Source organism: Heptranchias perlo, chromosome 1 (genome assembly GCF_035084215.1).
Source record: "Heptranchias perlo isolate sHepPer1 chromosome 1, sHepPer1.hap1, whole genome shotgun sequence".
Taxonomy (NCBI): Eukaryota; Metazoa; Chordata; class Chondrichthyes; order Hexanchiformes; family Hexanchidae; genus Heptranchias; species Heptranchias perlo.
The window spans coordinates 194,181,785-194,199,606 of NC_090325.1; the positions used below are offsets into that span (position 1 = coordinate 194,181,785).

The following is a 17,822-nucleotide window of genomic DNA, read 5'->3' on the forward strand; positions in this document are numbered from 1 at the left end:
CAGCCTCAACAGCTTTTTTTGGGGGGGAAAAAGGAGGAGGAGAAGGAGAGAAAAAAAGTTCCAGATTTCCACTACCCTTTGTGTGAAGAAGTGCTCCCTGACATCACCCCTGAATGGCCCAGCTCTAATTTTAAAAAGGTTATTCCCCCCCCCCCCCCCCACCAGAGGAAATAGTTTCTCTATCAATTCCTTTAAAATCATCATAAACACCTCAATTACACCACCTCAAAATCACCTAGGCTCAAGGGAACATGAGCCTAGTCTACGCAGCCTGTCCTTAACCCTTTCTAGATGCGCCATTGGGTTCCAAGGACAGCTCCCGACACATTAAGGGTCTCCATGCAGGTGCCGGTTGGCTCCTGTCCAGAATGATCCCAAGCCATCAGGGCAGGTGGGTGGGGGAATGCTGGAGGTCTTCACAATCTGATCGATTCTTCATTTTCCTCGTTCTATAGGCCATTTTAATATTACACAGTCAGATTTTTTCTGTGGGTAGAATTCTTACCCCCCACACGCCCCATTATTCCATAGGCAGGGGTTACGGTTTTATTTCTATGGCTAACTGTGGTGGTGCCTTGGTCCAGGTACAGGATAGGTGATTGCTTGTCTGTGCTGAGGGGGAGGTTGGACTGCTCCTTTTGAAATACTAATCCATTCTTTTTAAAAAAAAGGAGCCACAGGATCTCATCTCTTTGAATGAGTTAGGAATCAAACTTAAAATACTTGCCTAGGGAAGGGGGAAGAAGTGGGGGGGGCAGTATTCGTTAAGGAGAATATTGTAGTGCCAGGATAGAATGTCCTGGAGGGGTCAAGAATCTAGAGTTAAAAAACAATAGGAGGTGCCACTACACTACTGGGTGTATTCTATAGGCCAACTAGTGGGAAGGAGATAGAGGAGCCAATTTGCAGAGAAATTACAGAGAAGTGTAAAAGCCGTAGAGTTGTGATCAGTGGGGACATCAACTATCCTAATAAGACTGGGATAGTAATAATAAGGGGCAAAGAGGGGGAGGAATTTTTGAAGTGTGTTCAGGAGAGCTTTCTTGACCAGTACATTTCCAGCCCAACGAGAAAGGAGGCATTGCTGGACTTGGTTCTGGGGGATAAGGTGGGACATTTAGGGGCCAGCGATCATAGTATCATAAGGTTTAGAATAGCTATGGAAAAGAACACGGACCACTCTAGAGTAAAAATACTCAACTGGAGGAGGGCCAATTTCACTGGGATGAGAACGGATCTGGCCCGGGTAAATTGGAATCAAAGATTGGCAGGCAAAACTAATTGAACAATGGGTGGCCTTTAAGGAGGAGATGGTTTGAGTACAGTCTAGGTACATTCCTAGAGGCAGAGGTAGGGCAACTAAAGCCAGAGCTCCCTGGATGACAAAAGGGATAGTGAGTAAGATGAAGCAGAAAAAACGGGCGTATGACGAGTACACAAGTGAGTACACAAGTGAGTACACAAGTGAGTACACAAGTGAGTACACAAGTGAGTACACAAGTGAGTACACAAGTGAGTACACAAGTGAGTACACAAGTGAGTACACAAGTGAGTACACAAGTGAGTACACAAGTGAGTACACAAGTGAGTACACGGCAGAATATAGAAAATTCAGAGGGGAAGTGAAAAATGAAATAAGAGGGGCAAAGAGAAAGTATGAGAATAGACTTGCAGCAAACTTAAAAGGGAATCCAAAAGTCTTCTATAGGCATGTAAACAGTAAATGGGTAGTAAGAGGAGGGTGGGGCCAATCAGGGACCAAAAAGGAGATCTACTCATTGGAGGCAGAGGGCATGGCCGAGGTACTAAGTGAGTATTTTGCATCTGACTTTATCAAGGAAGAAGATGCTGCCACAGTCTCAGTAAAGGAAGATATAGTTCAGATATTGGATGGGCTAAAAATTGATAGAGGTACTAGAAAGGCTAGCTGTAATTAAAGGAGATAAGTCATCCGATCCGGATGGGATGCATCCTAGGTGGCTGAGGGAAGGGTGGGAATTGCATAGCTACTGGCCATAATCTTCCAAACATCCTTAGATATGGGGGCAGTGCCAGAGGGCTGGAGAATTGCAAATGTTGTACACTTGTTCAAAAAAAAGGGTGTAAGGATAAACCCTGCAACTATAGGCCAGTCAGTTTAGCCTCGGTGGTGGGGAAACTTTTAGAAATGATAATCTGTGACAGAATTAACAGTCACTTGGACAAGTGTGGATTGATTAGGGAAAGCCAGCATGGATTTGCTAAGGCAAATCGTGTTTAACTAAACTTGATAAGAGTTTTTGATGAGGTAACAGAGGGTAGATGAGGTGTACATGGACTTTCAAAACAGAGTTTGATAAAGTGCCACATAATAGTCTTGTTATCAAGATTGAAGCCTATGGAATAAAGGGTCAATATCAGCAGGGATACAAAATTGGCTAAGTAACAGGAAGCAGAAAGTAGTGAACAGTTGTTTTTCAGACTGGAGGGAGGTGTACAGTGGAGTTCCCCAGGTATTAGGTACTAGGACCACTGCTTTTCTTGATATATATTAATGACTTGGACTTGGGTGTACAGGGCACAATTTCCAATTTCCAAATTTGCAGATGACACAAAACTTGGAAGTGTAGTGAACAGTGAGGAGGATGGTGATAGACTTCAAGAGGATAAAGACAGGCTGGTGAAATGGGCGGACATGTGGCAGATGAAATTTAACAAAAATGTGAAGTGATACATTTCAGCAGGAAGAACGAGGAGAGGAAATATAAACTAGAAGGCACAATTCTAAAAGGGATGGAGGAACAGAGAGATCTGGGGGTACATGTGCACAAATCGTTGACGGTAGCAGGGCAGGTTGAGAAAGCGGTTAAGAAAGCATACGGGATCCTGGGTTTTATAAATAGAGGGAGAGTACAAAAGTATGGAAGTCATGATGAACCTTTATAAAAACACTGGTTCGGCCACAACTGGAGTATTGTGTCCAGTTCTGGGCACTGCACTTTAGAAAAGATGTGAAGGCCTTAGAGAGGGTGCAGAAGAGATTTACTGGAATGATTCCAGGGGTGAGGGACTTTAGTTATGTGGATTGACTGGAGAAGCTGGGGTTGTTCTCCTTGGAACAGAGAAGATTTGAGAGAGAGGTAATTTAAAAATCATGGAGTCTAGACAGAATAGATAGAGAGAAACTGTTCCCATTGGCAGAAGGGTCAAGAACCAGAGGACATAGATTTAAGGTGATTGGCAAAAGAACCAAAAAAGATGACATGAGGAAAAGCTTTTTTACACAGCGAGTGGTTAGGATCTGGAATGCACTGCCCAAGGGGGTGGTGGAGGCAAATTCAATCATGGCCTTCAAAAAGGAACTGGATAAGTACTTCAAAGGAAAAAAAATTGCAGGGCTACAGAGATAGGGTGGGGGTATGGGACCAGCTGGATTCCTCTTGCATAGAGCCAATATGGATTCAAACGGTCTCCTTCCGTGCCGTAACCTTTCTATGATTCTATACCAGAAAGAACTTGCATTTACATAGCACCTTTCGTGACCTCAGGACGCCCCAAAGCGCTTCACGGCCAATAAAGTCTTCAGTCAGTATAGACACTGTTGTAATGTAGGAAATGCGGCAGCCAATTTGTACACAGCAAGCTCCCACAAACAGCAACGTCATAATGACCAGATAATCTTTTTTTAAAAAAAAAAATAGGTGACGTTGGTTGAGGGATAAATATTGGCCATGGGATCTTTTACATCCATCTGAGGGGGGCAGATAGGGCCTCAGTTTAACGTCACATCCGAAAAACGGCACCTCCAACAGTGCAGCACTCCCTCAGTACTGTCCTGGGACTGTCAGCAGCCTAGATTTTGTGCTCTAGTCTCTGGAGTGGGACTTGAACCCACAACCTTCTGACTCAAAGGCAGGAGTGTCACCCACTGAGCCACAGCTGACAAGTTACAAATTACCAGATCCACCCACCTCCTGCATACCCCCCAAAAACACAGTAGCATCGGGTCTGATGTCTTCCTTATAAATTACAATTGCTCTATTAACAACATATGGAATACATTTCATATACTAATCCAGTACTAGACTATGAGTTCAAAACTATGTACATGATGAAACTTGCATATATCTAAGTTAATGTACTGTATGCACAGGACACCATGTAACTCCACTCAAAGACTACAATTATTTAAGTCAAACATAAATGCCAAGTGTGTTCTTGAGGAAAAGCCCATTATTTGTGGGCCTTGTATTAACATGCAAAAATGTAAGTCTGAATTTAAGAATGAAAAAAATGATTTCTTTGAATATTCCAACAGCCACTGCAAGTGCCCAATTCTTGCATCCATCCAAAAGCAAGATTATTTGGAGGCCGGCAGTGTAAATATATCAAAAAAGAGGGATTAGATCTGGAAATTAATGTAATGTTCAAAAAGGAAACTTTGACTATCCAAAAATCGGGATTACAATCTGGAAAGGGCGGTGGAAGCAGATTCAATAATAACTTTCAAAAGGGAATTGGATAAATATTTGAAAAAGGAGAAAAATTTGCAGGGCTACGGGGAAAGAGCAAATGGTGGGAGGGGAGTGGGAGTAATCGGATAGCTCTTTCAAAAAAGAGCCGGTTTGGACGCAATGGGCCGAATGGCCTCCTTCTGTGATGTAACATACCATGATACGCGCATTGAGAGATGTAGAAAATGCCAATAAATAGAACAAAAGCCAAAAAAGGGAAATTACTGTTGAACTATCGCTCGCGTTGTTCCAATTTAAACCAAAGAAAACACAAGTCTGCTACAACAGTTTTTTTTTTGTGTCTCCATGGGCCACGGAGGTGCATTCTACTGAGCCCTGGGGACCACACGTTATGTACCAAATCACGCTCCCCTTAATCAGCATGCGTCTCAAACTGCTGAGCAAAACAGATCCAATTATCCAGAAAAAGCAAATCTTTAGGCCCAGAAAATTCAACTAGAACAAGACAGTGAATGAGAAATACAGGCACAAATACAGACATAGCCTCCTCTCACCCCTCTTCATCTAACCCCACCAGCATATCCTTCTATTCCTTTCTCCCTCGTGTGCTGATCTAGCTTCCCCTTAAATGCATCTATGCTAATAGGACAGCGTTCCCTGGGCTTCAAGGGCCAGATTGCCTGGATTCAGGGGCCAGAGTTGGGAAGCCCCTGCTCTATAACAGGCAGCAGATGTGCCACATGCACAGTGCTAATCAAAATATTACGCTCCATCTTGTTATTTTTGCACATTTTCTCCAATTCTAGAACCATACAGTACAGAAGGGGGCCTTTCAGACCATCATTCACACCTGTGCCATCTCTTGTAAAAGAGCTATCCATTTAGTCTTAGTTTCCCCCCCCCCACCAAAATCGCTCTTTCCCCCATAACCCTGCAAATATTTCCTTTTTGGGTATTTATCCAATTCCCTTTTGAAAGGGATTAATGAATCTGCTTCAGGCAGCGCATTCCAGATCATAACAACTCTCTGTGTAAGAAAGAAAATTCTCCTCATCTCCCCCTCTGGTTCTTTTGCCAATTATCTTAAATCTGGGTCCTCTGGTTACTGACCCTCCTGCCACTGGAAACAGTTTCTCCCCATCTACTCTATCAAAACCCCTATTAAAATTAATTGAACCAACAGATGAACCAAAATGGACATTCTTTGTATAAAGTCCATTTATACAAAGCAAGTAGTAGTTAGAATAAGAACTCTGTGACATACCTTTTAATGAATTACATCAAATTTACAGCACAGGAACAGGCCATTCAACCGAACTGGTCTATGCTCCCCACAAGCCTCCTCCCACCCCACTTCATCTAACCCTGTCAGCATATCCTTCTATTCCTTTCGCCCTCCTCATGTGTTTATCCAGCTTCCCCTTAAATGCATCTATTCTATTTGCCTCAACTACTTCTTGTGGGAGCGAGTTCCACATTCTCACCACTCTCTGGGTAAAGAAGTTTCTCCTGAACTCCTTATTGGATTTATTAGTGACCATCTTATATTTATGGCCCCTAGTTTTGGACTCACCAACAAGTGGAACTCACTTTCAAAAAGGGAATTAGATAAATACTTGAAGTGGAAAGATTTGCAGGGCTCTAGGGAAAGAACAGGGGAATAGGACTAATTGGATAGCTCTTTCAAAAAGGCTGACAGTGGGCCAAATAGCTTCCTCCTGTGCAGCACCTGGAGCGATACATCTACCCTATCAAATCAATCACTTTCATAATTTTAAAAGAACCCTTTCAGGTCACCCCTCAGCCTGCTCTTTCTAGAAAGAGGAGCCCCAGTCTGTTCAATCTTTCCTGATCGATATAACCGCTCAGTTCTGTGGGTACATGTAGCAAATAAATACTGTGCAAAAATTCTAAACTCACTCAGGTACAGACACAATATCTCTTGTTGGTCTACATTATGATGTACTGCAAAGTCATAAGAAAACAGTCACAACCCAGCCAACAACTTGCATTTATATAGCGTCTCTAACGTAGTAAAACGTCCCAAGGAGTTTCACAGGATCAATCAGACAAAATGTGACACCGGGCCAAATATGGAGATATTAGGACAGGCGACCAAAAGCTTGGTCAAAGAGGGATGTTTTAAAAGGAGCGTCTTAAAAAGGAGAGAGAGGCAGAGAGGTTGGTTAAAAATAGTAACTGCTGCCAGTTACAGGTGTTAGTGATTTATTTTCAGAAGAGAGTCAAATTGGGCTCTTATGTACATTTATATAATCTAGGAGATTTAATCAAGAATGGCTTGCATTTAGATAGCACCTTTAAATGTAGAAAAACATCCCAAGATGCTGCACAGAGGCATAAATCAAAAAAAGGATGCCAAGCCAAAGAGTTACTAGGAGGGTGATTAAAGAGGTGGGTTTTAAGGAGGGTGTTAAAAGGAGGAGAGGGGGTGGGATTTAGGGAGAGAATTCCAGAGTGTGGAGATTAAGCGTCTGAAGGCACAGCCACCAATGGTGGGATGGATAAAGAGGAGGCACAAGAGGCCAGAGTCAGAGGAACAGAGAATGGGGGGGGGGGGGGGGAATGGGTGTTATAGGTTCTAAGAGATAGCGAGGGGCAAGGACATGCATCAGTTTAAAAACTGAGACAAGAATTTTAAATTTGAGATGTTGGGGGCAGAAACCAACAAAGGCCAGTGAGCACAGAGATGATGGTAAAGCATTTTTTTTTAACCAAATTAAATATATTTTGAAAGTTCCTACAGCAACAGTATTTGGCATAAAGGGGAGTCCATGTAGGCCACTTCCTTAAAAAGGGGAATACTAGATCAACAGTAATACAGACAGGCCAGGGTAGGGTAGCCATGACACCAGTCCTTATACCCCTTCAGGTTAACAGTTCTGTAAAATCTCCTATTTATAAAATCAGCCTCACAAGTAGTCCTCAAGAGTTTTCTTTCTGTGATGAATTATTGAACCACAATCCTGAATTAGTATCTCCTTTGCAAAGACCTTAAATTAACTTGTCCCAACCTCCTTCCGGTTCCAGCCTACCATGGTTGCCTTTGCATTGTATTTAAAATAATGGTTTTGAAAGATTTGGACATTATATCCCATTGAGTGGAATTAGTCTCTTCCTAAAATCATTTCATTGCATGTTTACCATTGGGCACAGTTGGCTCATTTAATATGTTTAAACAAAACTGTAATCAGGGACATAAAATATCACTGTTAGATGTGAATTACATAGAATTCATAGCGAACAGGCCATTCGGCCCAACTGGTCTATGCCAGCATTTGTGCTCCACACGAGCCTCCTCCCACCCTACTTACATAACCTTCTACGCCTTTCTCCCTCATGTACTTATCTAGCTTCCCCTTAGATAATGAGTTTCCCCCAAAAAACATCCATAGCACTCGTTATTGGGTAGATTTGCACATTTTTAAGCAATAGGTCCAAAAGTGTGCTGATAACATCTAAATCTTGCTATCTTTCATAACAAAGGATCCCCCACCCCCCCCATGGGCTGTAGAGGCCGAGGAGCTGGGAGACTCAAGGGGGGGGTTTACATAGGAAGTTATAAATATAGACATAGGAATTTATAATGGAGGAAAACGTTCATACAGAAAAGGTGACCAGAAGTAAGATTTTGTAGACAGGAAGTGCACACAGACAAGATTTTTAAATATACTGGAGATATAAAAAAATGCACAAATACATTGATTTATATCACAGTCTTGCACAAAGCAAATGGACTGAATGCTGCTCCAAGTCACAGCATCACTTAAGTTTCAAAAACTTGACTGGTAGCCATCACTTAAATAAAATTACCCCCTGCACCAGGTATTAGACAACAAACACACAAATGCAGAACCAGTGAATCATGAATCATGAATCAAAAACAAGTTTTGTTTTCATATTTGCTGATACACAATGACACTGGAGAGCTTCCCTCCATTCACCTACAGACCACATGTTGAGAATGAAGGTTCAAGCAAATTAATTTTTAAAAACCCCAAATCCAACTTTTAAGAGAAAGAATTACATATATACTTAAAAATGAAAAAAATAAATGCAGGGCTGTGGAGATAGAGCAGGGGAGTAGTACTAATTGGATAGCTCTTTCAAAGAGGCAGCACAGGCGCGATGGGCCAAATGACCTCTTACTGTGCTGTCCGATTCTATGTTAAATGCACTCTCAGTTCTAACCTACCAGTACTTTCCTGAAAGGACCTGAGTTGTATTTGACAGAGAGACGATTACTACTTTTGGAAAACCAAAAAAGAGAGGTATTACTATACACGAAATCTTTAAAAAACTGCAAGTTATACAGGAATGAAGTTTCAAACCGATACTTTATTCTGCACAGAACATTTTGTTGCATCCTTGCCCTTCTAAACGAGCACTCCGTTAAGAATCCTCAATGGTCATTTCAAGAGCTATTCGCTGCCAATAAGGAGGAAGGTGCAACCTCGGATGTGTTGGAAAGCTCCCCGGTGAGATGGCCATTGTATACAAATCCTTTTTATAAAAAAAGGACCTTCCATGCAGAGGAGACATTTACTGTGTGAGTCACGTGCACTCTTCTGACGAAATCTAGGCCGGGAAAGAAGAGGAGGAAAGGAACCATCTAAAGTGCATCTCACCCAAACCCCCCCCATTGCACGGTTAAATCTGCAACGCATAAATCGGCCTATAAACTGAATTCCACATCATTCGAGATTATTGCAAACCACTGTAGGGGGGGGGACCCGCTATTTACTCTTTTTTTTTTGGGGCCGTTGCATATTAAAAAGTAATACACACACACACAAAAAAAAAACACAAGAAGAAAGCCCCAGAAGAGATGACGGTGCATAGTCTCGCAGCCACCCGGCTGATTGATTGACAGCTGAGCTTGGCCCGGATCCCCGGGAGCCCAGATCCCCGGGAGCTCGCGACCAGCGCTCGCTGCAAACACCCCCCCGCCGCCGGGAGCGGCAGCTGCAACAGCGTTAACACCCAACACAACCCGACCCGACCCGACCCGACCTCCCGGTCAGTAAGAGATGCCCTCCTCCCCCCCAAAAAAAAGCCTCGGCCTCTTTTTTTTTTGCAAACCCTTAATTTTTTTTTTGCAACCTCACCTTTCGCCTCGTCCGACGGGTAGAGCTTCTCCGCCTTGTTCAGGAACTTGAGCGCTCTGTCCAGCTCGCCGGCCCGCAGCGCTTTCCTGGCAATCCGCAGGCACTTCTCCGCCTCGTCCCTGTTTCCTTCCATCTTTTTAAACCCCCCACTCTCCACCTCTCGCCCGGCCACTCAACCAGGAAATGTGCAGATTCCACACACACACAGCCCAGCAGGTAGGACACCAGCCCAGCAGAGCAAGCTGAAAAAACCCAGCACAGCAACTGGGCAGCGGGTGCACCGTCCGCTGAAATATATCTGAAGCTCTGGTTTTATTGCAAAAAAAATAAACACTTTATTTTTTGGTGTCGAAATGGAGATTGGGAATCGTTGAGTCCTCTCTCGCTCTCTGACTTGCTGCACCAATAGGAGCGAGCTGTTCCAGATTTATTATTGGTCCCCGCCTTGATTTTGCCTCTTGCTGTGCGTTTGATGTTTCCCGTGTGTCTCGACCCTCACGGTAGAGGTGGTCGCCCCGTGTTGATAATGCAGAATGGGATCATATTCGTTAAAAAAAATCTTACCGGAATTGTTTCCTCCTCCAGTGACTGGTTAGGGTACTGCAGTGCTGTTCAGACTTTTATTGCATTGCCAATTGCAAACTCCAACAGCAACTTGCATTTATATAGCACCTTTAACGTCCCTAAGGCACTTCACAGCAGCGTTATCAGACAAAATTTGTCACTGAGCCACATAAGCAGATATTAGGACAGGTGACCAAAAGCTTGGTCAAAGAGGTAGGTTTTAAGGAGCATCTTAAAGGAGGAGAGAGAGGCGGAGAGGTTTAGGGAGGGACTTTCAGAGCTTAGGGCCTAGGCAGCTGAAGGCACGGCCGCCAATGGTGGAGCGATGAAATCGGGGATGCGAAAGAGGCTGACATTGGAGGAGCGCAGAGATCTCGGAGGGTTGGAGGGGATTACAGAGATAGGGAGGGTGGCGAGGCCACGGAGGGACTTGAACACAAGGATGAGAATTTTAAATTCAAGGCGTTGCCGGACCGGGAGCCAATATAGGTCAACGAGCACAGAGGTCCTCTATAAAGCAGCCCTGGCAATCTGCCCCTTCAAGCCCAAGCAACTTAGTCCAATTTGGCATTATTGTCTGGTTTGACCTGTTTAAATTTTGTGGGCCTACAAGGTTTGGAAAACCAATTTTTTTCAGGTCTGTTGCCTCATTGATGGATACATTCTAAATCTGAATACAAGATCTCTTGGTATCAGCAACTTGAAGTTATGCAATTTGAAGGGACTATGCATTTAATCTCTACATGTGACCCAGGACACACCATGGTATAAAAGAAAGACTTGCATTTATATAGCGTCTTTCACGACCTCAGGACATCCCAAAGCCCTTTACAGCCAATGAAGTACGTTTGAAAGTAGCCACTGTGGTAGTGTAGGGAAATGCGGCAGCCAATTTGTGCACAGCAAGGTCCCACAAACAGCAATGTGATAAATGACCACATCATCTGTTTCTTTAGTGATTTTGCTTGAGAGATAATATTGGCCCAGGACACCGGGGAGAACTCCCCTGTTCTTCGAAATAGTGCCATAGGATTTTTTACGTCCACCTGAGTATGTACCAATGTGTCCCACAAAGAAGCCCTCATATGGACTATTAAACATTCTTTTGCTTTAAAAGTGTATCCTATTTTGATGTGTTTCATAGCTGAAGAATAAATGCAGAATTTTAAATGTTTTTTTAACGTTCTGCCTCTATTTTTGGTTATAAAACCTCTACTAACACTTCCAGAGTTTGACTGGTTGTACTAAAGCATGAGTTAAGTATATGGCAGTGAGATAGTAACCCGATCAGAACAACAATGAAGAGACAGCAACATGGAGTTCCAGGTTGCAGGTTCGTGCTGTAACTTCACCATGGGATGAAGAGGACGAGGGGTCACGAGTTTATACTATGGAAGAGTAGGAATAGACTGGGTGTTGGGCGGTTCTTCATTTCCCAGAGAGTAGTGAGCCTCTGGAATGTGTTGCCGGCTGGTGTGGTGGGAGCCGACTCTCTGCCTTCAAGAGGGAGCTGGGCCGGTTCCTGACTGGGGCAGAGATCGCATCGTATAGAAGATAAGTGTCTTTATAGATAACACTTGGTCCATGTGATCTCCTGGAACTGGTTTTCAATTGCCTGAGAGGGTCGGAGAGGAATTTTCCGGTGTATTTTTTCCCCTTATTGGCCCTGGGTTTTTTCTCTTTTTTTTGTCTTTCCCAGGAGGAAATGTTTAGTCATGATCCTCCGGCTATCATGATGTGTGGGGCAGACTCGATGGATTAGCTGGTCTTCTCCTGCCTGTCAATTTCATATGTTTGTAGGATAAGTTCCTGATCTTGGTCAGAGTGTCTCCAATCACTCAAGAGGTGTAGCATAACTTACAAGATAGGTTCAGATGAAGGAAGCCCCTTCAATCCATTTGAGCTCATCCTTCTAAAATACCCATCCTACCAACTCTCCATTACATCATTTGGCTGTTTCCAAAATGAGTCCAGTGCAACCTGATCTCAACCACTTTTTCTGGAAACCCACTCCAGCAATTGATTATCCTCTATACACGGAAATACTTCCTAACATCGGTTCAAGCTTGTTCTTCATGACCTGACCCTGTGCCCCCTTGGTCACGGTGTACCTGAAAGTATTGTTTTGACTTTCCATTATCTTGCAAAGTATCATTTAGACCTCGACAGGATCCACTTGAAATGTCTCTTTGTAGCTGAAGAACCCTAAATTGATCAAGTCCTCCCCGTTAGCTGTAGTCTCAGATGTCAGAGTTACTCTCCTCTGCACAGCCCCAGGGGCTTAATGGCCTCTAATGACATTGACCAGAACTGCACTCATCACTCCAGGTACAGCCTGACCAGGGCAGTTTCAGCGTGGCCTCTAGGCAGTTCGATCTCAACTGTTTCGCCAGTATGTCTTTGTTGTAATTTCATGAAAATTATAAGTACCAGTTTTTGGTACGCAACACGTTAATTTCAGAGAGTTTTAAAACCACCAGAATCCTACTCATTGAACAGGTTTTTTTTTCTGGTGCTGGTTAAATTTCAAAGCCAGAATCCATTGTCCTAAGCATTCTGTGAACATTTTCCTCGCAAGAAAGTGACCAATCATTTTATTTTCTTTAAACTGTTTTTTTTGTCCCAGCCAGATTTACTCTCCCCCACCCTCCCTTAATAAGAGGTTTTTAAAATTATAGAAGGGTTTTGATATCGGGTTCTGGGACTCAGTGATGAGGAGTCATCAATTTGAAATTGTCATTTGAGCTCATCCAAAACTCTGCTGCCCGTACCCTGACTCGCACTAAATCCCGTTCACCCTGTGCTCGCTGACCTACATTGGCTCCCGGTCTGGCAACGCCTCAATTTTAAAATGCTCATCCTTGTTTTCAAATCCCTCCATGGCCTCGCCCCTCCTCCCTATCTCTATAATCTCCTCCGGCCCTACAACCCTCCGAGATCTCTGCGCTCCTCCAATTCTGGCCTCTTGCGCGTCCCCGATTTCCATCGCCCCACCATTGGCGGCCGTGCCTAGAACCTAAGCTCTGGAATTCCCTCCCCCAAACCTCTCTCCTCCTTTAAGACGCTCCTTAAAACCTACCTCTTTCACCAAACTTTTGGACCCCTGTCCTAATATCTCCTTACGTGGCACGGGGTCAATTTTTGTCTGGTCATGCTCCTGTGAAGGGGCTCGGGACGTTAAGGGTGCTTTATAAATTCAAGTTGTTGTTGTTGATCCCGGCCTGCTCTGACTTAGCTAATCTTATCCCCAGGTGGAGAGAGGGGCACTGCGATTGACTTTAATACCCCTGGGTTAGGGAAAGCAAAATAATCAGCCTGTCATGATCACCAACCAGCAACACCTGCTGGAAGTGTGTGTGTGTGAGGGGACAGTGGGTGAGAACGGAATTGGACCCAGTCCCCCAGCTGAATAGCACACTGACACCCACTATTTAGACTTGCACATGAAGAATGGATGTTTGGTTATTGGAAACCAACTGGGGTTGTGGAGCCACATTCCAGGAAGGGGAGGAAAAAATAAGGAAGCGGGAAAAAAAATTAATTAAAGAAAATGAAGTTGACATAAAAGACTTGCATTTCTATAGAGTCTTTCACGATCTCAGGACGTCCCAAAACGCTTTACGGCCGATGAAGTATTTTTGATGCCTGGTCACTGTCGTAATGTAGGGAAACATGGCAATTTGCATACGGCAAGGTCCCACAAACAGCAATGTGATAATGACCAGATAATCTGTTTTAGTGATGTTCGTTGAGGGATAAATATTGACCAGGATGCTGGAAAGAAATCCCCTGCTCTTCTTCAAAATACTGCCGTGGGATCTTTTACATCTATCTGAGAGGGCAGACAGGGCCTCGGTTTAACACCTCAACCGAAAGATGGCATCTCCAACAGTCCGGCACTGGAAGTATTGGCCTAGATTTTGTGCTTAAGTCTCTGAAGTGGGACTTGAACCCACAACCTGCTGACTCAGAGGCAAGAGTGCGAGTACATGGACACATAAAAATGTCTTAAAGTGACAGTTAATTTGAGACTGTGCAGTGATGTTAAAAGGTTGGTAAATGCATTGCCTAATGTACTGGTCCATATGAGCTGGGAGGGTACAAGGCACCCCCCCCCCCAACCTTTGCTCAATTAGCCGATTCTAGTAAGGGCATAGAGAGCAGGCTGTTGCAATCACCCCCAAAATAAGAATGGAAAAATTCAGCAAAAGTTCCTCCTCCTCCTGATTGACATCCAGTCACCTCACTGGAATGTACTTGTGTGCGGATGTCAGGTGAGGCCAGGAATCGGCTTGTCTGTGATGCCCCTGCAGTTGAATAAGCTGCTGATACTCACTATCCAAGCTCATACATTAGTGAAAGGCCACTTGTGCAAATCATACCCAGCATGAATCTATAGTGGAGGTAAGAAAATTAGTTGTGTATACACAATACACACATATGGATTGTCGGTGTAGCGTGGGTGCTAAAATAACAATAGTGTACATTTAAATATACTTCCGAGCTTGTCCTGAAGTGTAAGTGGGGGAGATCAAAACTAGGGGCCATAAATAAGATAGTCACCAATAAATCCAATTGGGAATTCAGGAGAAACCTCTTTGCCCAGAGTGGTGAGAATGTGGAGCTCGCTACAAGTAGCTGAGGCGAATAGCATAGATGCATTTAAGGGGAAAGCTAGTTTAGCACATGAGGGAGAAAGGAAGAGAAGGATAAGCTGATAGGGTTAGAAGGAAGGAGGGAGGGTGGGGTATAAATACCAGCTGGGTCGAATGGCCAGTTTCTGTGCTGTAGATTCTATGTAAATCTATGTAAAATGTACGTGAGCAGCCCCATTCAACTAGCCATGTGGATTTGATTACAGAATCCAATTGCAGAATGCCTTTACCACCAATCACTGCTCAGTTAACTCTCCCTCCAGGTTTCCTGGAACCAGGTAACCAATAGTCTGTAACTCTACGCACCTGCAAGGTCTGTAAATGGAACTGGCAGACACTAAGACAATGGTGGCTATGCGTCAGAATTAGCAATGATAATGTGTACAGTGGGAAGGTTGAGTCATTTATAAGAGCGACCTAACCCCATCACATGACCTTGATTTCTATACCGCACACAATAGCTTTAAACAAAATTGTTTTCAAATCCCTCCATGGCCTCGCCCCCTCCCTATCTCTGTAACCTCCTCCAGCCCTACAACCCTCAGATCTCTGCGCTCCTTAGAACCTACCAACTTTGACCTGGGTTTTGGGCACCTGTCCTAATATATTTGGTTCAGTGTCAAATTTTGTCTTGATTATACTCCTGTGAAGCATCTTGGGGCGTTTTATGATGTTAAAGGCACTGTATCAGTGCAAGTTGTCCTTTATGTTCCAACATCTGTTGTTGTGCAGCAAGTGCTGCAATCACTATCGCACAGCTGTCACCTAGTGGGCAGAATCTTTTGAGCGTAAAATCTCGGCTGACATCTAGTGCCGTACTGAGGGAGTGCTGTAGTCTTTCAGATGAGACTTTTAAGAGGCCCTGTCTGCCCTCAGGTGGACGTAAAAGATCCCCTGGCACTATTCAGGAGAACTCCTCTGCTCTTTGGTGTCCAGGACAATACTTATTCATCAAGCAACCTGACACAGATTATCTGATCGTGATTGCTTATCAGATTAGAGAATTCCATAGAATCAGAGCACAGAAGGCCATTTGGCCCATCATGACTGCTCTTTGAAAGAGCTATCCAATTAGTCCCACTCCCCTACTTTCCCCATAGCCCTGCAAATGTTTCCCCTTTCAAGCATTTATCCAATTCCCTTTGAGTGTTACTATTCAATCTGCTTCCACCACCCTTTCAGGCAGTGTTCCAGGTCATAACTTGCTGCATAAAAAATTTGTCATCTCCCCTCTGGATCACTTGTAAGTGTAGGGAAACAATGCAACAAAAAAGCAAATTTTCTAGTGATTAAATAAGCCAGTGTCAGGAGATTAAATGGCAGAATATAAAGTTCAGAGGAAGGATACACAAAAGGTAGAGAACAGCAATTTACCAGTTACAGATCAAATTTCCACAGCATTAGAGTCCAGATGGGAAAATGCAGAAATAGTGAACCCAAGCATTCATTTAAGTTTTAAAAAAAGTGGGCTGGTATTTACAGCCCAAGTTCAGTTATATTCCTTGGGTAGAAGACTAACTGGCAAGTGATATTTTAAAAACTAGTTAAATCTTAATCCCTCCACATTTAAGATGTGGAATTTTCCATGAATAGAAAAAAAATCATTGATCCAGATACATTTTCCTGATTTTTTTTGCCTTCAAAAGATTAGTTTATGATAATTCTTGTAGCCACTAGCCTTGCTGTACTAGAATCACCCAATTGTCCTATTGCAGCAAAAAGGAATTAACAGTTTGCCAATTAACTAATGAACAAGGATTTTAGATCATGCGCAGGCTTAGTTTTAGCCATGTAACAGCACAATTGATTTAGCATTTAGACAGCTATCAACCAGGTCTAGTTATACACTGCAATTCACTTCTATATAGAAGGCAACATTGATCTAGCCACATTGAAATTCACAGCAAAATTCTGAAGGTTGCAACTTGATAGCCATGTATTAGCTAGGAAAGTCCCATCTATTTCATGAAGGGTCTAGACAGTAGATACAAACTGTTTCCACTGGTGGAAGGGTCAAGAACCAGAGGACAGATTTAAGGTAATTAGAGTCAGAGTCATAGAGTCATACAGCACGGATAGAGGCCCTTCGTGTCCGCGCCGGCCATCAGCCCTGTCTACTCTAATCCCATATTCCAGCATTTGGTCCGTAGCCTTGTATGCTATGGCATTTCAAGTGCTCATCCAAATGCTTCTTGAATGTTGTGAGGGTTCCTGCCTCCACAACCCTTTCAGGCAGTGAGTTCCAGACTCCAACCACCCTCTGGGTGAAAAAGTTCTTTCTCAAATCCCCTCTAAACCTCCCGCCTTTTACCTTGAATCTATGCCCCCTTGTTATAGAACCCTCAACGAAGGGAAAAAGCTCCTTAGTATCCATCCTATCTGTGCCCCTCATAATTTTGTACACCTCAATCATGTCCCCCCCTCAGCCTCCTCTGCTCCAAGGAAAACAAACCCAATCTTCCCAGTCTCTCTTCATAGCTGAAGCGCTCCAGCCCTGGTAACATCCTGGTGAATTTCCTCTGCACCCTCTCCAAAGCGATCACATCCTTCCTGTAGTGTGGCGACCAGAACTGCACACAGTACTCCAGCTGTGGCCTAACCAGTGTTCTATACAGCTCCATCATAACCTCCTTGCTCTTATATTCTATGCCTCGGCTAATAAAGGCAAGTATCCCATATGCCTTCTTTACCACCTTATCTACCTGTTCCGCCGCCTTCAGGGATCTGTGAACTTGCACACCAAGATCCCTCTGACCCTCTGTCTTGCCTAGGGTCCTCCCATTCATTGTGTATTCCCTTGCCTTGTTAGTCCCTCCAAAGTGCATCACCTCGCACTTTTCCGGGTTAAATTCCATTTGCCACTGTTCCGCCCATCTGACCAACCCATCTATATCGTCCTGCAGACTGAGGCTATCCTCCTCGCTATTTACCACCCTACCAATTTTTGTATCAGCGAACTTACTGATCATACCTTTTACATTCATATCCAAGTCATTAATGTAGACCAGAAACAGCAAGGGACC

At 43.8% G+C, this 17,822-nt stretch overlaps 1 protein-coding gene across 2 annotated transcripts in view; it reads right to left on the bottom strand.

The window, feature by feature from the left end:
* The window catches only part of dnajb14 (DnaJ heat shock protein family (Hsp40) member B14), a 40,410-nt gene extending 30,612 nt beyond the window's left edge, over window positions 1-9,798 (bottom strand). Inside the window, exon 1 of one of the 2 annotated variants that reach the window (XM_067994512.1) lies at window positions 9,581-9,798. In XM_067994512.1, the coding sequence (XP_067850613.1) occupies window positions 9,581-9,713 (133 nt within the window). In that variant the 5' untranslated portion in view covers window positions 9,714-9,798. The remainder of the gene's footprint in view (window positions 1-9,580) is intronic. The other variant, XM_067994511.1, reaches the window with a different exon arrangement.
* Window positions 9,799-17,822: the final 8,024 nt, after the last annotated feature.